General features: G+C 42.5%; 1 protein-coding gene across 1 annotated transcript in view; it reads right to left on the bottom strand.

Annotated features, from left to right (window-relative positions):
• The window catches only part of Pmfbp1 (polyamine modulated factor 1 binding protein 1), a 44,690-nt gene that overhangs the window by 4,726 nt on the left and 16,814 nt on the right, over positions 1 to 23,150 (bottom strand). Inside the window, 13 exon segments of the mRNA XM_076837580.2 lie at positions 499 to 666; positions 943 to 1,110; positions 1,744 to 1,908; positions 6,389 to 6,526; positions 6,747 to 6,914; positions 7,458 to 7,611; positions 7,770 to 7,959; positions 9,904 to 10,132; positions 11,534 to 11,691; positions 11,775 to 11,901; positions 13,956 to 14,066; positions 16,869 to 17,039; positions 22,418 to 22,636. Of these exon segments, the coding sequence (XP_076693695.2) occupies positions 499 to 666; positions 943 to 1,110; positions 1,744 to 1,908; positions 6,389 to 6,526; positions 6,747 to 6,914; positions 7,458 to 7,611; positions 7,770 to 7,959; positions 9,904 to 10,132; positions 11,534 to 11,691; positions 11,775 to 11,901; positions 13,956 to 14,066; positions 16,869 to 17,039; positions 22,418 to 22,636 (2,166 nt within the window).

The following is a 23,150-nucleotide window of genomic DNA, read 5'->3' as shown; positions in this document are numbered from 1 at the left end:
TTTTCAGGCCAAAGGCATTGACGTGACCTGTTCTAAGAAAAGCAGTATATTTTAACAGATAGGGAAAAACATCTGGAGGAAGAGATGGCTTCTTTCTAATTTTAACAAAGGCTTTGTAGCCACCTCAGAATGTCTTGAGGTCTCCTGCCGTGACCTTCACTGCTCAGGGAGTTGGGCACGGGGCATGTTCAGTTAGCCAATTCTACGGGTTGGGCCATGAGGCTGTCTAGGATGTGTTCTGGAAGGGGACTTCCTAGGAGGTCATCCGAGTCAGGGGTGTCTGATGTTCTTGAGTCGGGAATGGGGTCTTTGTTCTGGTCCATACCTCCCTAGCAATGAAGCCACCAACATAGGTGGTGGCCCTGGAGGACCCAGCCCTTGCATCGTGCTGAATGGAGGTAAGTAGGGTCCTTTCTTTTCTTCCAGCACCCCCACCTCACCGAGGGCTGCCTTGTTGGGGTGGACTGAGAGGAAGTGGCAGAAGCCGGGAGTGCCCACCTCCTTATCATCTGCGAGGAGGTTCTCCTTCAGCGTGGTCATCTCCTCCTGGAACTCCCTGAGCTGCATCTCTTTAGCTGCCAGCATCTTGAGGTCGTTCTGGTGCTGTTTCTGCCACTGCAGCACCTGGTTGCTCATCTCCTCTAGCTTCTTGTCGAAGGCGTGCACCTACTCAGGAATGCAAAGTGAGGAGGGGGACCCCAAAGACGGGCAGAGGGTGCCTTTCCAGCCTTGAAAGACTTGTTGGGGTATTTTATTTCCAGCGGCCAGCAGAGGGCACCCCTGCTCTGATCTTTGCTGCCTCTGCCTAAAGTTCCAGGAGCCAAGAAAATAGAGGGAACCCATGAGCCAAAGGGCATGCTTAGCGCTAAATAATTCGGGATGCGAACTGTGACCTTGTGGACTCCTAACGGGAGGCAGCTTGAGCGCCAGGCTTCTCCTCACCTCTAGCTCGCTCTGCTGGTGGAAGCCCTGCAGTTTTTTTAATTCCACATTGAGCTTTTTCATCCTGTCCTCATAAGCGACGATTTCATCCTCCAGGTGAGCTTTCTTGTCTTGGGCCTGTAACAAGCTTCGCTGCAGGTTCTTTGTCTCGGAGGTCACTTGATTGAGCTTCCGGTAAAGACAAAGGGATGAGAGTGGCTATCAGGACCCTCTGGCCCTCTCTGCTGAGTCCTGAATGGAAAAGGGTTCCAGTCCCTCCCTGTCCTCTGCCCAGGGTGGTGTAGATGGGTCCCTTACCTAGTGTTCCAGAGAGGGGGTGGGAAGTGACACTGGTTGGTGTTCTGAAGCCCTCACCTCGGCCCTCCATCCCACCCCCTATTTCTTTTTTTTTTTTAGGGGACAGGGTACCAGGGATTGAACTCAGGGGCCCTTGACCACTGAGCCACATCCCCAGCCCTATTTTGTATGTTATTTAGTGCCTCGCTAAATTGCCGAGGCTGGCTTTGCCTCATTTCTCCTCTTCCCAGTCTTTTGGCTGGATCTGGAGGCATGCTTAGCCCAGGGATGAGCACTCATTTCCCTGACAATCCTGGCATTGGGAAAACCTTGCCCCAAGTCATCCCTGAGGAGAAAGACTCGTTAGACTTGGCCTCCATCTTTTCCTCTCCCCTCAAAATAAAAGACACACTGAGAGGAAGCCATCCTTCTCTGGACAGAGAGCCTGTCGCAGGCAAGGGTTTGCAATGCCCTGAGGAGAGCCAGTTGTGCAGGAGAACTGGGGATGAGAAGGTGTGGCCTCACCTTCTCCAGGGCTTGCGTCAGGTCATCCTGGCAGGTGGTTGACTTCCGGCATAAGTTATCGTAGATTTCTTTAGCCACCATGGTCTGCATGCAGTGCTTCTCCTTCTGCAACGCCTTGTCCAGCTGGGCTTGCAGATTCGCTATGGCATCCTTGTGTTGGGCCATCTGTAGGGAGCAAGAGCATCACGGTCAGGTTCCAGTTCCTAGAGGTGCCCTCTCTGACCATAGGAAAGGGACAGGGGCTGGGCTCTTCTCTCTGCAGTAACCTGCAGAACAGTCTGTGTCAAGGTTCAAAGCCTGAGGTGTCTCTCCAGGCTCTTCTGCACCCCTCCCCCCACATTTCCTCCTTTGAGTTAGTATGCCCTCCAAATACAAGGAATGCCGGAAGTACTAGGGTGTGATAGGCCAAATATGTAAAAAGTCCCTTCCCCAGATTCTACAGCCTTTGATAAACACCTAGAATCCAATTCTAGGTTAGTCTTTTTTTTTTTTTTTTAATGATATTGGGGATTGAACCCAGGGGTACTTTTAACCAACACTTTTTTATATTTTAGAGATAGGGTCTTGCTGAATTAGTGCTCAGGGCCTCACTAAGTTGCTGAGGCTGGCTTTGAATTTGCAATCATCCTGCCTCAGCCTCTTGAGCTGTTGGAATGAAGTTTTTCAGATGGAATTTTGAGTATCATCAACTCTAGGAATCAGCGAGATGAAGAGCATTATATTGGACTTCTAATTCTATGTTTTACATGTCCTGGTGGTGAAACTGTTCCTAAAGATGAAATAATTTGGTTTTCTAGAAACTGAAGCACATTTTTTTTTTCTGGGGTTTTCCAAAAAAATGTGGAGTCAGCTGGGTCTCCCCAGTAACCTAGAGAAGTCATTAGGGAAATACAGTTCAGAGTGTTTGATAAGTGGTGGCTGAACAGAGAAATGTCACAATGAAGGTGAGATAGCAGAAAGAAGGGTGGTCAAAAAAATCATGGTGATGCTAGAAGCCAGAATGGAAGCTTTGGTAACATGAGTGATTTAGCTTAGAAAAATTGAGATGTAAATTACAGAATCAAGGAGTTCTAATGAAAGTTCTAATACAAGACCTACATTCTCTCCTGAAAAAGGCAGGCTATATATAGGTATAAATGGCTTTAGAGGTGCATTACATTAAGTCATCCCCAAATCTTTTTTTTTTTTTTCTTAGTTATTCCATCAGCAAGTCTGGTTGGTCTTGCCACTAAATTCCTCACTGACACCACTCTAGCCTGGACAGGAATAGCTCCTAACTCTGGCCTCCTTTGTTCCATACCAACTCCTTTCCAATCCATGATTGTGTGCCTGACTTCTGTTCTTTGGTATTCTAGTACACCTGTATCCTAAGCTGGTCACAAATACACAGAAACATACTCTTTCTTGCTTCATCTCCAGTAACTGTTCAATGTTTGAAGTTTGTACACACACACACACACACACGTATTTTTTGGGACATAAGACCTTCATTTATTTATTTTTATATGGTACCAAGAGTTAAACCCAGTGCCTCACACGTTCTAAGCAAGCACTCTACCACTGAGCCACAACCCCAGCCCTAGAGTTATATTTTGAAAACTGAAATCAGATCGAATCATCTATCTTATCCCTTTGAGGAAATATTATCAGATTAAGACCTATATGAGGGGCTGGGATGTGGCTCAAGTGGCGTGCTTGCCTGGTATGTGCGGGGCGCTGGGTTCGATCCTCAGCATCACATAAAAATAAAATAAAGATGCTGTGTCTACCGAAAACTAAAAAATAAATATTAAAAAATTCTCTCTCTCTCTCTCTCTCTTAAAAAAGAAAAAAGACCTATATGAACATAAAACCTCAAATTTCTTAACAAAAGCCTTAATGTCTGCCCCTGTCTAATTTTCTAATCTGATCATATACCAGTATTTCCCTTGATCAATACACTTCAGTAATACTGGCCTTATTTCACCAAGAATGTCCCAAGTGCCAAGTGTGTATTAAAGTGATACATGACACACATTCAGGATTTATACTAGAAATGCAAGGAGGGAACCAAATTAGGATCAGTTAATTAATTCACCAGATTTGAAAAGAAAGATATGATCATCTTGTTGGCTTTAAAAAAAGAACTTAAGAAAATTCTACATCTACTGCTAAAAACTTTTAGTAACTAAAGAATCAAAGAAACTTTAAAGGATAGCAATAAGAAGCCTACAAGGGTATCATACTAAAACAAGTGCATTCTACTTTAAAGTTAAGAAAGAAAAAGATGCCTGCTAACAGGGTTGCTGTTGACCATCATACGGAAGGTACTGACTGTCCAGTGCAAGAAAAATCAATATACATATTACAAAGAAATATTTATAAAACTGTTGTTTGCAAATGACATCATTATCTACTTAGAAAAATTCATGAGAATCAAGTGAAAAACTATTACAAATTATAAGTGAGCTTAATAAGATGTCCAAATTCAGAATCAATGTATAAAAGTGAAAGGAAAAAAAAAGCATATTTGGGCAAGAACTCAATTGTATTTTGCAAAATGGATCCATTGTAGAAAAAGCTGGTGATGGTTGTTTTTGGCTTTCTTCTGAGATAAAAATGAATAATTGCCACTTCTGTCTACACTTGGTCCATGTCAGATTTATTTCTTATTTGTGTAGGTCTTTTGAAGAGATTACTACTGTCTCTAACTCTAATTTTTGGATTAATAATTTGGCCTGCAATTTTCATTCAGAAACTAGCATGCTTCCTTCTGTTGTACTCTAGGCTGGGCTTGGACTCCGTATTTATGTACTTCTGGAAAAAGCTGTGCTGTAACTATACCTTAAAAAAGGAATTTAACTTCTCTTCCTAATTTATCTAATCAGAAATGCCTGTGCATCTGCTAATTTCTGGCAAAGGTGGGTCTCCAAAAAAGAAATTATCGTTTTAGAACTGCTTATGGCGTTAAGTATAAATAGGTCATTCCAGTTTTTGATAAAATGAAATCCCAAAATTTTATTGTGTCACATAGAAAATTAGTGACAGTACTATAATTGAAGTAGATCCTGAGACAAGAATTTGAAAGCAGACAATTTATTTGAGAGGCAATACAACCAGTAGAGAAATGGGTAGGTGATAAAGGGGGAAAAAAAAGAAATTAAAAACTGAAAAAAGGGAACTCTACAGTCTCTATTAGTTAACAGGTTTTTGTTGTGCCAATTTTAGGGGAAATGTTGAGGCTGGGAAATTACTATATGTATAGCCACGTGACAGAATGAATCATCTATAGATTTCCAGAGGATAGTTTTCCTATATTAAAGTGATTTCACTTCTGGTCACATCAAAGTTGTTCAGTTTTATTTAGATGATGTGTAGGTAGACTATTTGGATACAAATCCAAAGACATGTTTTGTAATTCAGAGAAATAAATGTTGATTTTGTAAACTGTCCTACCAAGAAAAGGTGAATGAACTTTCCTATTAAGAGTAATAAATTATATAATGTAGTGGAAAAATACACTACATCAAATACATTACAAGGATTCTATGATATATTGCCTTGTTTTCAGATGGGGAATTTTAATATCAACATATGGAATATTGATTAAAGGAAGTGCATTTTAGAAAGCAAAACGAATCCTATTTTTAATGGCTATTTCAATTGCTTCAATGAGTCTACCGTATGTGGGGTGTGCCTTTAGAAAAGTTGAACATGCTTACAAATCACAAAAGAAAAATCTTCCTGTTCAAGGAATTCTGAAATGAGTGCTTTGGTTTCCAAATGTACATGGAAATCTTTTGGCAAATGTGACAACGGGCCCATATAGTCAGTGTCCCTTTATGTTCAGACATGTAGGTGGCTTGTGGTTATAGTGTGGCTCAGATGTACAACTTTTCCATAATTACAGAAAGGCAGAAACTTATTGGACAGTCAATTCTTAGGATAGTCATACTATTTTAAGTTTTTAAACAGATTATGAAGAAGTAAGATCTGCTTGGTCCTTCATTTGTAACCCAAGTGACTATCTCCCAAGATACTACATATTTTTTTCTTGCCCAGAATGATGGAATGAACTCAGCTGGGAAAGTACTGCTGCTAGATGTTGAAGAGAGTGGGTGTTGGAACTGGACGGCCCAGGTTCAAACTCAGGCTCATCCCACCACTCCCTGCTTGGTGCCTTTGGAAATGGGGGATCACAGTAATGTATACCTTGCTGAGATGGAAGGTTTGTGAAGCGCTTATGCAGACATTAAATTAATGATGACTAAACTCAAAGCACAGGGCCTAGCATGTCAGATGCCACGTAGTTTTACTCATGCATTGAAAAATCTGCAGTGGAATGTCTCTGCTCGCTCCCTGTTTTTGTGCTTTGCCACGATTTTGGAAGTGTTCCCGAGCAAATTGCCCTGAACGACTAACTCACCCAACTCTGGTCTAAATTGTGGTAGTGGAAGACTTGATGCTGCAACCCAGCAAGTTTGGGGGCTCCACTAAATAGGAAATAAAACCTTCCACAGAGGAAGAAACATGTCTTGGCTTCAGAAACCAGGTCCTGAAGCGTTAACCCACTTCAAGCCTCAGGTGCCCGAGGCGCACAGTTGGCTGAGCCTGTTTGTGGCCTTGCTGTGGAATGGAGAGAGGGGTGGGGTTCCCATCTACTTACCTCTAAGTTGAGCTCTTCGATGAGTTGCTGGGAGGCGTTGTACTTGCTGAGAGACACTTCCAGCTGTGTAGCACATTGCTTCAGCTCTTCTTGGAGATTTTCTTTCTCTTCCTCCTGTTTCCTCAAATTTTCTCTCAACTGGTCACCCATTAAAGAGCAGAGCCCCAGAAAGTTGTGTTAACCACTCTCAAAGCTCCCTCCTCCTTCCCTTCCCAAGGTTCCCTTCTCTGCCCTGTGACTTTCCTACTCCGTCTCCTAAGCTCTGAGCACCCATGACCTCTGCATCCATCCTGACCCAGCTCCATCCACATCCATCCTGGGATTCGGGACCCAACCCTATCTACATTCTCCTTCTCACCATCTTTTCCTTCTTTTTATCTTCCTGTCGCAGAGCCTCAATTTCATCCTCCAAAAACTTCTCGTTTTCTTTGCTCTTTTTCAACTGCTCCCGTTTGTCCTTCAGGGTCTGTGTTAGCTCTGGTAACTCCTCTTCTAGCTTGTTTTTGGCTCCTAATAGGTCCCTGTTCTGAGAACATAAAGACTGGGCTGGAGGACAGCCTTGCACTGTATCATATTTGGGAAAAGATACGCAGACAGTTGCACCCGGGACGGTCCCTTAGTTTGATAGCATATATAACAAAAAAGTCTGCTTCGGTGCTCAGCAACATTTCTTCTTTGTTTAATTAATAGACCAATCAATTTTATTTATAGATCTAATTCCCACTGTGCCAGCCTTCTCCCACTTACTCTCTAAATCTTTTCACATAAAAACCTCTTGGAAAAAAGTTTTAAACAATCATAGAAAAGCATAAAAAGGATAATTCAGAGATCGAAGACTTAAAATTGGCTGACAAGGATAGCCTTTGGGTCCTAGTAAGAACAACACTGTTTCTTGATCATTTTTGAGCCTAACCCTTGAGAACACTTATAACTGGTGATGGGAACTGGTGACTGACGGAACATTCTACATAAATTCTGGATAATTCGTTTGCATGGTTTGATGGCAACCTCTTCTTAAATAATCTTCAGCAGGGCAGACCTTGGTGTCGGCTGCCTGCTTGCTGCCTACCTGGTACTGAACAAGTTTGACCTGGTCCTGCATGTCATTTAATTTCTGGTCCTGCTCTTCTGCTGTCTTCTGCAACTGCTTCTTTTCCTTGTCTGAGTTTTCCAGCTTCCCCAGGGTATCAGAGAGGTTTGAGGTCAGTTCATCTATCTGTTTCCTAAAGCAAAGGGACAACAGGTGGATGGACTTCAGTGCCTGTGTTGTTGGAAACTATGGAGCTGGCCCCATGATGAGTCTCTGATGTCCCACGCCTGGTGGCCGCCCACAGTGGTTGGCTCACAGGGACAGGGTTCTCTGGAGGTGAGCAGAAGGTACCTGTTGCTTGCCAGCTCCTCTCCAGCTGCTACGGATTCCGCCTGCAGCCTTTGAACCTCTCTCTGTAGATCCTGGATGGTGTCTGCTTTCTGCTGGTCTAGATAAATGCAGTCCTGCAGCTTCCTCTGGGTATCCTCCAGAGTGTTCCCCGCCTGCAAGGCCTCTTCCTTGTACTGGGCTGCTTGCTGAGCTGCAGAAACCAGGAGACAAGCTGGGGGCATGCATGTCCACAGGAGGAGGAGTGTGTGTCAAGAGCAGACTCTCAAATAAGACTGGCAAGGAAGTCTGTTCTTTCATTTTGTGACCTACTTCAATTCCCAATCTGTCCTCACTTCTTTCCATTTCATTATTGGTCCTAAAGAGCTCTGTTCAATTATCTGACTTCAACCACTCTCTAGCCAGGGGCTCTTCGGGACTAAAATGAAATAAATTGGTTAGAAATGGCTCAGTATGTCCTGTGTGACTCATCTTATCCTAAGGGACAAATCCTAACCTGCATGGAGTTTAGTCTGGAGAGGAAGGCATAGCCAGCCCACCTGTCATAGAGAACAGTGAAATGTTATTTATTTTTGGTGCTGGGCATTGAACCCAGGTCCTTGTGCACACTAAGCATGGGCTCTGCCCTCGAGTTACACCTCCAGCTAGAGATCACAGGAAGCTAAGCTCACATTGGGAACTCAGGAAGAGGATCCATGTGGGTTAGGATATTTATAGATGGTCTTGTGGAGGGACAGAGTTGATTGGGCCTTAGAGAAAGGAGAGTGGAGCTCCAGGTGTAGAACTATTAGAGTGAATGCACTGGATTGGGGGAGAATAGCAAGGACAGTTTGATTGGAAAGGGAAAAATGGAGGAATGGGGCAATGGAGTTGAGTAACAGGGTGGATTAGAGGGGGCTTTGGAGGATCATGAAAGCCTGAGAGAAATGTTTAAACTTGATTCAGTGAGAAGGGAAAGATGGGAATGCAATATTCCTTTGTCACACACCCTCACTCCATAGGGCAAGCACCCAGGGCTTACTTGGCAGAAGCACCCAAGTAGGTTCTCATTGCAGATCTTTTATGCTAAATATATTCCCTCGTCTGAACATTGTTCTCTCATTCCCTCTTCCAAGTTTCCTACCCAGGGATCCTGGAAGAAGGATGGCCTTACTACCAAAATAAAGGCATGCCTTGGAAGAAGGAGGGAGGAGGATTTAAAAAGCACTGGAAAGAGCTGGGGATGCAGCTCAGTGGTAGAGTGATTGCCTAGTATGTGCGAGGCCCTGGGTTCCATCCCAGCACTGGACCAAAAAAAGTGTTGGAGAGATAGGTTGTTTCGGAAATGCCTAGTGAGAGGAGGAGGTGGGTTGGCTCAGAGGAAGTTGTTCTCCAAAGACAAGACTCAGCACTGCTGCAAAGCCAGGGTAGGGGTTCTGAGTTTTGGAGGCATCAGCAGAGAAACATAGCTCTGGAGGAAGAGGGGAGCTCACAAAGCATAAAGAAGGGGAGGAGGAAGGTGGAGCACAGGTAGAGTCTTAAGGGATGGATGACTGTAGTTAGAGCAGGGGAAAAAAAGAGAAAAAGTGGTGATATTTGTGGAAGAACAAGAGAAAAACCCCTGAGAAATGTGGGTTCGGGTGCAGGCAGCTAATAGCCTCTGGAAATACAGAGTTAAAGGAAGGTGGGGAAGCAAGCAAGCTTCAGATCTTCTGTTGAATTAAAAGGAATTCGCATGACATAAGATTTACTATTTTAAAGTGTACGATTCAGTGGGTTTTAACATACTCACAACGCTGCGTAACCATCACCAATATCTAATTCCAGAACATTTCATCACCTCCAAAGAAACCCTGTACCTAAGGCAAGAAGCTATTGGTGACCTGAGAAAGCAGTCTCCTCAGGGGGTCCCTGACCCCAGTGCAAGCTGTGCAGAAGGGAGCGCGTTTGGAGGCAAAAAGGAGAGAGGGTGTTGAAGACCAGGGTGGTTGGGTGAAATGTGGGGTGAGGGGCCAGGGTCTTCTTCTGAGAGGGCTGAGAGAATGGGGGGAGGTAAGCTTGGGGTTGAGTGAGGAATTCAAGGGGACCCTGAGACGCAGGGGGCTGCTGTAGCCCCTGGGGTGGAGGCGTGCTGGCGCGGTGCCTGTTGGGACCTCACCTGCCAGCCTGTGCTGCTGTTTGGTGTCCTCAAGAGCGTCGCTCAGCTTCTGGATCTCGCCTTGCAGGGCCGCGTACTCCATCCTGGCTTTCTCCTTGAAGGTGATTTCGAGTTCCCTCAACAGGCAATGCTGCTCCTCCATCTCCACCTCCTTCTTCAGGAGGCTGTTCTGCACCTGCGCCAGCTTCTTCTCCAGCTCGTTCAGCATTTCGTCCTTTTCTTGGATTAACTGAGGAGAGCAAAGTGGGGGTGCTGAGAAAGGCCGGGAGCCGCCGCAGGTGGAGTCAGCCGGAGATGGTCCCAAGCCCTTATCTGAGTCATGTTCCCGCTAGCCTAGATACTGTGCTCCCAGCCACCACCACTGGTCCCCTTCATGCTGCTCCCAACGCAGACAGATGTTCTGCTTCTGCTCAGAACCCTCCACTACCTTCCATCTTACTTCGAGGATGGTGAGATGGGATGCGCATGGTCTGGTCCTGCCTCGGCCTCGTGTCTGGCCTCACCTCCTGCCATCTTACCCCTCGCTGCTTCGGGGACCTCCTGGACTGCTCTCAGCAGACCCACCGGGACCTTTGGATTTTGCTATGCTTTCTGTCTAGAATATTCTTCCTCAAGACATAGCCTGGGGAGTTCCCACTTCTCATGCAAATCTCTGCCCAAATGTCACTATCAGAGAGGTACTTCCATTACCACCCTGGGTAAAACAGTGGCCAAGCTGTTTCAGGAATTATCAGTCCCTAACTTCCAGATATCGGCATGGCACATTAATTTTGCTATTTATCGTCTGTCTCCCCACACTAGAATGGGAGCTCCACAGTGGCAGGGACACTGCATGCTTTGTTATATTCTCGGTGCCTACAACAGTGCTTGGCATATTGTAGTGCTCAAGAATATTTTTGAGTGGATAAATGAATGATTCAGAGCTCTTTATCCAGGCTCCTTGGTTTAGTGTGGCCATCTCTCCAGATACCTCCATTTTGACCAGTGGATTTCCTCCAGGCCTGGAAACATAGAGTTTTAATGACTGGCCAGCCAATCAGCTGGATTATTTTTAAGAGCTTGGATAAAAGTTCAGAGTTGGAATAGTACTGGCTATAAAAGCTTGCACCGGCTCCCCAACCTTTCTGTTTCTAGTTCCATTTCCAGGCTCTTCCAGGAACTTGATTTATGTTGGCAGTTACTGATCTTCGAGGGCAGAGCTCCATTAACATTTTCAAACTACCCCATCTGTGTATTCTTAGGATATTTTTAATTTTCAAAGGTGAAATTCACAATAAGGCTACACATTATTTTTATAGCATTTTCTTCTGCTATCAAGTGCTAAGGTAAGGGAGCAATGCAAGAAGGGAGTCTCACACTCTCTTGCGGCCCTTGCAGTGCTGGGGAAGAACGTTTTTCTTATAGCTCTTACAGAGTTGGTGTCTCTATTATGACCCCTGCATGGCCATGTCCTTTTATTATGTGGATAAGAAATACCAAGGAAGCACTGGAACCGTGCCTGGGCCCAGAAGCCCTCAGTCTGTCTCTGCTGAAGCTCCTGAAGCAATCACAACAGGTGGAGACCCAGAATGGGCAGATCCAAGGCCTGGCCTCACACCTGCCCCTGAGGCCTCAGGGAAATGGGCCTCACCTTTTCTTTCATGATTGCCAGCTTCTGGGTCTCAGTGAACTGCAGCTGCAACTCCTGCAGCCGGTGCTGCAGGAGGGCAGACTCTTTGTCCTTCCTCTCCATGTGGGTGGACGTCTCCTCCCGTAGCCCATGCAGGTCCAGCTCCAGCTTCATCATGTCTACACGGGGCAGGATGGGGTGGCTTGCTCAGAGGAAGCTCTACCTCCTTCCGGCTCCTGCTGCCCACCAGCCCTGGCTTTACCCTTCATGATGTTTTTCTTCTGTTCTGACACGGCCTCCAGTTCCGTGCTCAGGTCCTTCACGAGGCTCTGGTACTCCTCCACGTGCAGGCACTGGCTGTCTTTCTGTTCCTGCAAGTGCTTCAATATCTGGCAGTAAAAAGAGCAAGGCAGGATGAGGACACGGGGGAAGAACGCTTTCTAAAATGCCAGATGCCCAGAAAAAACAGGAGAGACAGGAGGCTGGGGAACAGGATGGGAATAACTGCAGGTGGTAGGGGTTTCTTTTGGGATGTTGAAAATGTTCTGAAATTAGATAGTGGTTGATGGTCACCCAACCTTGTAGATATACCGGAAAAAAAAAAAAGGATGAATTTTATGGTTTGTCAATTATATCTCAATTTAAAAAAGTTTTTGAAAAAGGATAATTTTAAAAAAGAATATGGCAGACTTCTCATGCTCACACAGAATGTGCACAAAAGACTAGTGTGAGCCTTCAAGTCCCCTGCAGTGCCTGCACTGGGTCACTCCTACTCCTTCCTCCCTGCAACAGGCAGTCATTGATGGAGCATCTACTCTGCACAGGGCCCTGTCCTTGGTGCTGAGGACAGTGGCGTGAAGAACACAGATGCTCGTTCTTGCCTTCTGGTGGGGTGAGGCAAAGAAAAATGAAATATTGATAAGCACCACGGGAGACAGAGGAGGGCAAAGTGGGTGTGGAGGTATGGGGGGTGGGGCAATTTTAGGAGATGGATTGGCTTCATGGAGAAGGTGGCCTCTGCGCAGGGACTTGCTGGAGGAGGGGGAGTGAGCCATGCTGTATCTAGGGGAAGGCCTTGCAGGCTAGTGACAAGTTCTTGGAGGGAGGACATAGGGAAGCTTAGTTGGGGTTAAAATGGGGCAAGGGATGGGGAGGATAGAGGAGAAGGGGAGGGAGTTCTGGGTGGTCACATGGTGCAGGGCTTGGAGTTCCTCTGCAAGAACTTTGGCTTCTCTCTGGAAGTCAGGGAGAGCCTTGTTTCTAACCCCGAGGAGGCAGGAATATGTGGCTGAGGAGCAGCAGCTGCTCATCTGGGCATCAGAGGATGCTGGGGAGGGTGGTTTGTGTGGTTTCAGAGTTGACAGAAAGGAGAGCTACAGCATGGAGACAGAAGAGGCGGCAGGAGAACTCCAAGGCCATCGCCAAGTGACCCAGCGTGGGCACTGCAGGGACTCGAAGGCTCACACTACTCCGTGCCAACTGAGGGAAGAAAGAGAGCCACTGGAAGGATCCCATGTGGATCGTTTCATTCCTAATAGCACATCCAGGTACTGTGAAGGCGTGGACAGGAAACGTAAAAAGGTGGGGGAAGGTATATTCCATTTTACAGGGAAGTTTGAATCATTTCAAAAGATGGGATGTCATGAGGCCTTGCCGGAGGTCAGGATGTGAGCAGCATGGAACTGATCTTTAAAACGAATATTGTCAGATATTTGTAGTTCCAAGGAAGAGCTACCAAGTTGAATGCCCTCCCATCCCTTTATTCATCCAACTTTCGGGGATTAGAAAGTCCTGGGAAGGGAAGAGCCTCTGCTTCTCCCACCAGGGGATCCCTTGGAGCACTTTACTCTCTCTGTCCCCTCTGCCCCATGGCAGCATCCTGCCTTGGCCTAAGCAGCCATTATCACTGCCTGCCACACAGCATGGTCGTGAGTGGCTGGGTTTGTCATATACATTAAGTTCAGGCATGACCTCACCTAGGGACCTGACCAAGTTTTGACTATTAGTTCATTGGATCTTGCAATTTGTTTGCATGGTATAAATGCTTATCCATTATAGAACCAACTGTTGGCACTGCTTTGAAGTTTACAGAATCTTCGAGAAGAGGTAATGAATTTGCATTAATAATCTTTTCTAAATTTGTAACTTTTGAACTCTGGCCAGACACTAAAAGCCTGGATGGTCCTTCTTCATCTGCCAAGCCAACAGGAGCGCTGTCTTTTTTAGAAGCTCTGTTTAGAAATAGGTACAGAGATAGGTGCAATTCCAAAATCTAATGATGCCACAATCTTGGGGACTTGGCATAGTCCCAGTATCCTTGTGGCAGGGCCAATGGTCCCATAAATATAAAATAAAATATAAATTATAACATAAACATAAAAAATCAGCAGAAAAACCTGTTTAGCCTTCTCCCACCAGGCACAAATTAACCAAAGTGCCCCACCTTTTTGATGTCCTCACAGTCTTCTGCGGTACAGGGAGGATGTCTGTGGGTAGCTGTGTAAGAAGCAAAGTCTGCTTGTAATTTTATCAAAGCCTCTTCACGCTCCAGAACCTGCAAATGAGAACAATTCAGGGTGAATGATCAATGCCACTTCTTTTTAAAAAAAATTTAATTTGTTTTAATTAGTTATAGGTGACAGTAGAACTCATTTATGCACTTCTATATATCATATATAGATAGGATGTAATTTCTCATTTTTCTGAGTGTACATGTTGCAGAATCATATTGGTCATGCAGTCATATATATATATATATATATATATATATATATTACTGTATATATATATGCATACAGTAATAAGGTCTGTTTCATTCTATTATCTTTCCTATCCCCACATCCCCTCCCCTCCCCTCCTATCACTTCCCTCTATCTAATCTAAGGTAATGTTATTCTTCCCTAGTGCCTCCCACCTTATTGTGAATTAGCATTCACATATTAGAGAAAACATCTGGCTTTTGGTTTATGGGATTGGCTTATTTCACTTAGCATGATATTCTCCAAGTTCAACTATTTACTGGCAAATGCCATAATTTCACTCTTCTTTAAAGCTGAGTAATATTCCATTGAGTATACATGCCACATTTTGTTTATTCATTCATCTATTGAGGGACACCTAGGTTGGTTCCATAGTTTAGCTATTGTGAATTGAGCTGCTATAAACGTTGATGTGGCTGCATTACTGTAGTATGCTGATTTTAAGTCCTTTGGGTATAAACAAGGAGTGGGATAGCTGGGTCAAATGGTGGTTCCATTCCCAGTTTTCAGAGGAATCTCCATATTGCTTTCCATAGTGGCTGCACCAATTTGCAGTCCTACCAGCAATGTATGAGTGTGCCTTTTTCACTACACCCTCACCAACATTTATTGTTGCCTATATTCTCAAGGATTGCCATTCTGACAGGAGTGAGATGAAATCTTAGAATAGTTCTTATTTGCATTTCTCTAATTGCTTGAGATGTTGAACACTTTTTATAGACTTGTAGACCAATGGTATAGAATAGAGGACACAGAGACAAACTCACATCAATATGGTTATCTCATACTAGACAAGAGTACCAAAAACATTCACTGGAGAAAAGATAGCCTCTTCAACAAATGGTGCTGGAAAAACTGGAAATCCATAGGTTGCAAAATGAAATTAAACCTCTATCTCTAAGCCTATATAAAAATCAACTCGAAGCAGATCAAAGACTTAGGCAATAGAATGGAGACCCTATGCCTAATAGAAGAAAAAGTAGGCCCAAATCTTCACCACGTCTTTTTAAAAAATATTTATTTTTATCTGGACACAATACCTTTATTTCACTTATTTATTTTTATGTGGTGCTGAGGATTGAACCCAGGGTCTCGCATGTGCGAGGCGAGTGCTCTCCCACTGAGCCCCACCCCCAGCCCTCACCACATTTTTTATCGTTGCTGTTTTTGCAGGGTGTTCCTTTCTGCAGCCTAAGTGTGTTGCATTGCTCTGTGATTTATTGTGCACGTCCTGTGGGGTGAGCAGGGAGAAGAAATTATGCTCTCAATCTTTTATCAAGGTTATCTAGGCACAGAGAGCAATCTGCATCAAGTGCTTGGGCAGCCACATTTTGGAACTCCATCCTGAACTTCTTGTGGGGTCCACTTTATGAGACAGAAGACAAATCTTGGAGGCCACAGTGGAGACTTGTGTCTAGTTGATCAGAGGACAAGGTAGGTTCAGAGTTTGAGAATTAAGGAAGGAGGTTCCTTATGGGGTGGATGAAGGTCTATGTACTTTCTTTTAAAAAAATTTTTAGTTATAGATGGACACAATATTTTTTATGTTTATTTATCTTTATGTGATGCTGAGGATCGAACCCAGTGCCACACATGCACCAGGCAAGTGTTCTACCACTGAGCTACAACCCCAGCCCTGTTTTTTCTTTTTGAAAATAATTTAAAAAAACATGAAATTTTTGTCTCATTGCTGTGATTTTTTGAAGTTGTTGAAAAGAATTCAAACAAAACCCAAACCTTGAAAAAATATGAAAATCTCCATATTATTTTCTCTACCCTCTCTCATTTCCACAAAGGGAGTATACTTTGCATTACAATAAAGAGATTTAAAGAAACAGGATTCTGTAACTTATTCTCAACCATGTATCACAAAGATCTGCTTCATCCCTTTTACCACCTGCATAATAAGCCTAACTCTTTCAGCATTTTTTTTCTTTCTTTTTCTTTTTCTTTTTCTTTTTTTTTTTTTGGTACTGGGGATTGAATTTAAGGGCGCTTGACCACTAAGCCACATTCCCAGCCCTATTTTGAATTTTATTTAGAGACAGGGTCTTGCTGAGTTCCTTAATGTCTCATGTTTGCTGAGGCTGGCTTTGAACTCGCTATCTTCCTGCCTCAGCCTCCCAAGCCGCTGGGATTATAGGCACGTGCCATGTGCCTGGCATTTTTGAGCATTTCTCTTAATCTCTTCAACCATTTACCTACTGATGGGTACTTAGGTTGTTGTGTGAGAAATTTTGAGTCTCTTTAGAATCTCCAACTTAATATAAAAATAGCTCCCTAATAGCATGCCACAGAGAATATGAACAAAGGGTGAGGGCAAGTATATGTGACATTGTTTAAAAATATTTACTTTTTAGTTGTATTTGAACCAATGCCTTTATTTAATTTATTTATATGTGGTGCTGAGGATCAAACCCAGGGCCTCGCTCCTGCTAGGTAAGTGCTCCACCACTGAGCCCCAGCCCCAGCCCTTATCTGTGACATTTAAGGATTCTGAAGGAAAGAGATTAATTTAGGTGACTCTTTCCCTCCCCTCTTTTCTCATAGTTTCAATATGGGTCTCTCAGAAAAATGTTCTAGAACGAGGAGCTTACCAAAGCATTACTGCAGGCCAGTTTATTTCGAAGCTCCTGGATTAGATCATCCTGCTCAGAGACCTTCTGCCAGACTTCAGACAGTCGCTTCATGGTCTCCTGGTGCTCTTGAATCATGCAGGGAGAAGGGTATAGACGCACCTTTGAGTGGTCACCCTTGTTCTCAGGCTCCTGGGATATTTAAAAACGATGAGTTAGTTTTGTTTGTAATTTGTGAGTTAACTTCCGAATTCCATGAGCATGGAAAAGCATATGTTCATATAATGGGAAGCATGGTTTCCCCAACAAAAGAAAAAAACAGTCACTAGTGCAGACACAGGGCCAAAAGTCTATCTAGTTATATGTTAGCCCTCTGGGACTCAGGTCCTGTCCTTGGTGACTGTCTGTGTCACCAGGATTCTGGGTACCCTTCCAAGGATACTCTATGATATTTGTGCATGCATAGGTGTGTATTTATGTAACCCCACTCATTTCCTTACACAAAAGACTTTTCTACATACTATTCTAAACTTTGTGTTTTTCACATCATTATTTGTAGACCTATCTTATTATTCTTTTAAAATTAATTCTAAATCAAACAAGTAACTATGTCTATGTTATCTTTCTAAAACACTCTACCATAAAGACTTTCTTTGACCAATACATCTTTCCCCTGTCCCTCTCTAATTTCCAGAGATGACAAACTGTGTGTCTCCTTCTAGAACTTTATCTATATATTTACCTACTATAAATGAATCTATAGAATATGGATTATGTTGGCTTTGTAAAGCACAAAGTGGATTTTTTTAACTTTACAAGATATCTTAGGGATTTATCCAAGTTGGTCCTAGTGCTTCTGAAATGTCTTTTAAAATTGTTTTTTTTTTTTTAAAATTCTTTATTTTTTTAGTTGTAGTTGGACACAACACCTTTATTTTACTTATTTATTTTTATGTGGTGCTGAGGATCGAACCCAGGGCCTTGTACCGTACTAGGCGAGCATTCTACCACTGAGCCACAACCCCAGCCCCTTAAATTGCTTTTATATGTTTTTATCCAGTTTCTTACTGATGGCAATATAGGTTATTTCTAATATGAAACTGAAGTGATTACTTTTGTCCATAAATCTTTGAGTACTTAACTTGGTAAATGTATAGATTAAATCTGTAGATGTAGGACCTGTTAGTTCATATTTAAAACTTAGATGTTGTACAATTGTCCTTCAAAAGAAACTGTAATAGTAGAACCCCATTAATCTGTTTTCTTTCCAAGAGCTGTATTTTTTTTTGTTTTAAAAATATCTATCCTAGATCATCTGAAATCATGCATGAAGGTCACTACCTTCCCAGTTTTCTGCACTGATAATGGGGTGAACTAATGCACATAGGAAAAAAAAAAAAGAGTAAAGAGTTCTAGTTTGCATGGTAGGTTCGTTTCCCATTAAGCCTGCCTCTACCTGAGCCTTTCAGGCCAAGTTAGAAATAGTTCATGTTCATTGAGCGTGAAAGCTGCACATGAGCAAGCTGCAGAAAGGCCAGTCAGAAATCTAAAATTAACCACAAATGTCATTTGTGTAAATAATTTAGTGTCTAAGAGGGCAAAGGCATCAAAAACATAACAGGAAAGTTAAAGAACAGGAAGAAGATATCCATAGGTTTTAATATCTTTTTAATACTTTGGGAAGGAAAATGGAAATTGATTTTAAAAGTAATAGAAGAAAAATTCTCTGAATCAAAGAAAAGTGTAGATCTTCAGATTAAAAGAGAGTAAAGTATTTTGAGGGGCTTAATGAAAGATAAAACATCCTTCACCTAAAAACCTCTCGAGTTCAAAGAGATGAAACAGATGACCTACAGACAACAGAATGACATCCCCAAACTGATCTTCAGTACTGGGTGGTGGGAGACCATGCAGCACTGTCTTCAAAGACTTAGGGGAAGGTGCTTTTGAAAGTTTATCTGTCCAGCCAAACTAGCATTCAAGAACGAGGTCAAAACAAACCTCATCCAGACATGAAAGTATGGAGAAAAATTTCCACTCACAACTGTTTCTGAAAGAATTAAGAAGAAATTATTACAGCAAAAGGAAAAGTTCAATAATGAAGAGGAGGGATAGTACACTGCTGAGCACAATGATGTGTAAAGTTTGGGTTTATTTGTGATCTTAAAGAAGTAGACATTTTGTATGTTATAGGAACAGGTGAAAATATAGGTGAAAAGCTTTTCAACTCATATTCGGATAGCAAAATTCAGACATCATTATGAGACGAGAGCACAAAAATGTAAGCCATAAAATAATCCTATTTCTGAAAATAAATGCAGAGAATAAAAATTTGACACTTTTTTCTTGAACTGGCTATTGATCTCAGGGGTACTTAACCACTGAGCCACATCCAGTCACCACAGCAAGACACAACCAGTCTTGCTGAGTTCCTTAGGGCCTAGCTAAGTTGCTGAGGCTGGCTTTGAACTCAAGATCCTCTGGCATCAGCTTCCCAAGCTGCTGGGATTACAGGTGTGCACCACCATGCCCAAACTTAAATAGTTAATTGTAAGTAAAGCAGTTTATTAAAAAAACACATCATGAGTAGAATTTATTTCAGGGACGTAGATTATTTTGTATGTTTTGAAAATCTATTAATCTGATTTCCTTCATTAAAAGATAGATGCTCATAAAACATCTGGTAAAATTCAACATTCATTTCTGATAAACATTCTTATAAGCCAGATATAGTCATACTTTTAATCTGAAAAAGGACATTACACAAGAAGCCACAACAGGCATTATGCTTAATAGTGAAATTCTAGAAACATTTCCTTTAAAGTAAGGAGCAAGGGCTGAGGCTGTGGCTCAGTGGTAAAGTGCTTGCCTAGCACGTGTGAGGTGCTGGTTTCGATCCTCAGCACCACCTAAAAATAAGTAAATAAATAAAAAAGTTAGGCATTGTGTCCAACTACAACTAAAAAAAATTAATAAGAAAAAATAAAAAAATTAATAAAGTAAGGAGCAAAACAAAGATACTGTATTTTACATTGTTCTGAAAGTTCTAGTTGGTACAGTGAGATAGAAAATAAGTTGTGTAAACTTAGAAAGTAAAATCAATTTGGAAAAATTCAAGATGTTTAGCTAAAAATCTCATAAGAACTCAGTAGGGTGGCAGGCTGAGAGATGTTTCCTACACCTACATTAAGTAGTAATTCTTAAGATTAAATACATAAAAAAGTTCTTACTCATAAAACTAATGGCAACTGTAACATATCTAGGAATAAACTTAGCAAGAAATATGTGAGATCTATAAAGAAAAGTATAAAATCTTAGTGAAAGGGTACATCCGAAAATCCGAATAAAAGAACAAATATGTCACATTCCGAGGGCATTCTAATTTCCCCTAAATTAATATATAATGTGAAAGTCAGTCAATGAAAGTCTAAATTTCATCCTGAAGAGATGTACAAAAATGGCTAAGAAAAATTTGAAATATAGAATAATGAATGAGGACTGGCTCTAAAAGGAGCTATAAAACATGTTATTGGTTAAAGTCACTAAAAAAACTCTGACATCTGTAAGAATTGGAAAGTAAAAGCAAAAGAAAGGTACCCAGAAAGAGCTCTGTATATGGAAGAATCAGTATTATGAATTGGTACCCAAACTAGTGGGGAAAAGTTGGGATGTTCAGCTAATGATGTGGGGGCCATTAGAGATCCACTTGGATAAATAAAAATCAGAGACATCTAATTATATATAATGATACATATATATGATATATATATATTCCAGATGGACTAAGGACAAAAACATAAAAATGCAAAACCTATATAAAAGTGCTAAAAGAAAATATGAGACAGACTTTCATAATCTTGGGAGTAGAGAAGAAAACCTAGGATCTATAAGGAAGGACTGACAGATTCAACTCTACAAAAATTATAAAACTTCTGTATGGTGAAAAGTTCTACTCATAAAGTTAAATGAAAAGTTACAGATCATGGAAAAAAATATTTGCAGCATCTGTGATAAAGCATTATTACCTGTAATATATTAAGAAGTCCCTATAAATCAACACAAAAAAGACTAACAACCCAGTAAAACATGGGTTAGGGATGAAAACAAATAATTTGTAAAACAAAACTCCCTATGACCCATATGAACGGTGGTCAATACACCCTCACATGTGGAGGTGACCGATGTGTCGCCCAGATTCCCTTTGACAGTGAAGAACTTGCTGGCCCAGCAGCTGCCAAGGGCTGCTGCCAGGAATCGGCCCTTTCTGGGGATTGCCTGGGCTGAGGAAAACCGCTTGCCCAAGGTCACACCTCTCCCAGGGGCAGCCCACATCCAATAATCCATCAACATGGAGGTACAAAGGCCAGGTCCCTTTTGCTGAGCTTAAGACTGCTCTGGGGTTGCATCCAGTCCCACCCACCATGGAGTCGGCTGAGCCTTCGTTGAGACAACACAGCCCGACTTCTCTGGCCATCTCTCTTCCTTCCCCTTCCTCTCATGGGGGTTAATAACACCAGCTGTCCCTAAATGTCCTGCATGCTCATCTGTCTTGGAGTCTCCTTCCTGGGGAACCCAACCTGTGACTATTAGAACTAATGAAATGAAAATTATTTAATAAATACTAAGAAAACTCCCGCCTCCACCGCTCTACTCCTTAGTTTAGCACAACTTCAAAAGACTGAAAACAGTGTGAGAAGGTGTGGAGGGGAAAAAAATCTTTTAGTTATTGTTGACAAAAGCGTAAACTGGTAACATCTTTTTGGTATATAATTTAGAAGTATTTTTAAACATTAAAAATAAGCATATCCCGTGACCCAGCAACCGTGCTTCGGAAATTACCCTGCAGAAATAAGGATGTTTATTACAACTTGTTTGTAACAGAAAATAAAATAAGTCAATAGATGGTACATCTAGAGGATACAAGTAGTGATGAAAATTGTTAAGATATGCATTTTAAAAGCTAGTTATGAAATCACATTTATAATGCCCATTTATGTAAAAAGAGAGCCCTGGCCACTTATATATGTAACTACATCACAGAAGCCCCGGGGTTCCCAGTGCAGTGACCGAAGGGCAAGGCAGGCTGACGGCAGACTTTCACATTTAACCTCCATACTTTGGTCTAGAGAGTCTACACCGTTACTTGTGAAATTAAATAATAATAATAATAATGAGAAAAGAAACAAGCCAGGCCCGTTGGTTCTTCCTCTTTACATTTCCTGGCCTTCTCCTGTTTGGTCCTGAAGTCATGGTGGCAGGAGTCCTGGGACCTAGAAGAGCTCACTACCAGACCTCCATGAGGACATGGAAGATTGGGGAGCTCACTGGCAATTCTCATTCTGCTTTATTGGAAGTGGTGGTTCTTGATAGTCATCAGGGAACCCTCAAAAAGCTAAGGAGTAACCCTAAAGAAAATATGAAACCTGGAAATTAAAAAGCTGAGGGCTGCAAAATTCAAGGGCAGGAGCTGACACCTGTTGAGGGTTTGGATTTCTGGTGAAGGACCATTGAAGGGAACCATGCGGGGGCCATTCTGCTTGCTGGGCTGAGGAGCCTGGTGTGCGTCCTACCTGACTGATGAGCCCGCTGAGCTCTCCTTCCAGCATCTTCACTTGGCACTCCAGCAACTCGATGTTGCTCAGGGAAGTCTGGTATTTATCCCTGTAGAGGTTCAGGCTCCTTTCGAGGGAGATGATCTTGTCCCCGGCCAAGGCAAGCTGCTCCTGTGCCAGATGGAGCTTCTCCCCTGCGTTCTCATGATTTCCCATTTCCTCCTCATAGAGAATCACCTGTTGGTGGAGGAACAAAACCACACAGAACCCGTGAAGCATCTAACCAGTAAAGGGCATGTTGTCAGACCCTAGGCAAAGCATTCCCAAGTCTAAACTGGAAACCTGGATGAAGGGAATAGGTGCAGTGCAGATCTAAAAGCCATGTGTGAATCAGGATGGGAATGATTAAAAATAGAAAAGGCGGTCCTATTTAGAACCAGGGACTATGCCTATTGGCTGGTATGTGGTAAGAACACAATAAATACTTGTTGAGCAGGAATGGATTTGTACTGCTCCATTTTTTTTAAAGAGCTTGAAATTCCAGTGTTCTTTTTTCCCTAGGAATTCTCTAGAGATCTAATTTGGAAAATGTAGAGTCCCTCATGTACGCTGGATCACATCAGTAAAATTCCCAAGAGATGGTGGGGAGGCACAAACCAAAGATCCCCTGAGATTTTCATGATCCTGATTTAGATTCCTTTTCTTCCAAATCAATCAATTAATCATCCATCTGACAGATATTTATTGAATG

This window comes from Callospermophilus lateralis, chromosome 18 (assembly GCF_048772815.1).
Source record: "Callospermophilus lateralis isolate mCalLat2 chromosome 18, mCalLat2.hap1, whole genome shotgun sequence".
NCBI lineage: Eukaryota > Metazoa > Chordata > Mammalia > Rodentia > Sciuridae > Callospermophilus > Callospermophilus lateralis.
The sequence above is the reverse complement of the archived record's forward strand: the minus strand, read 5'-3'. Positions and strand labels throughout refer to the sequence as shown.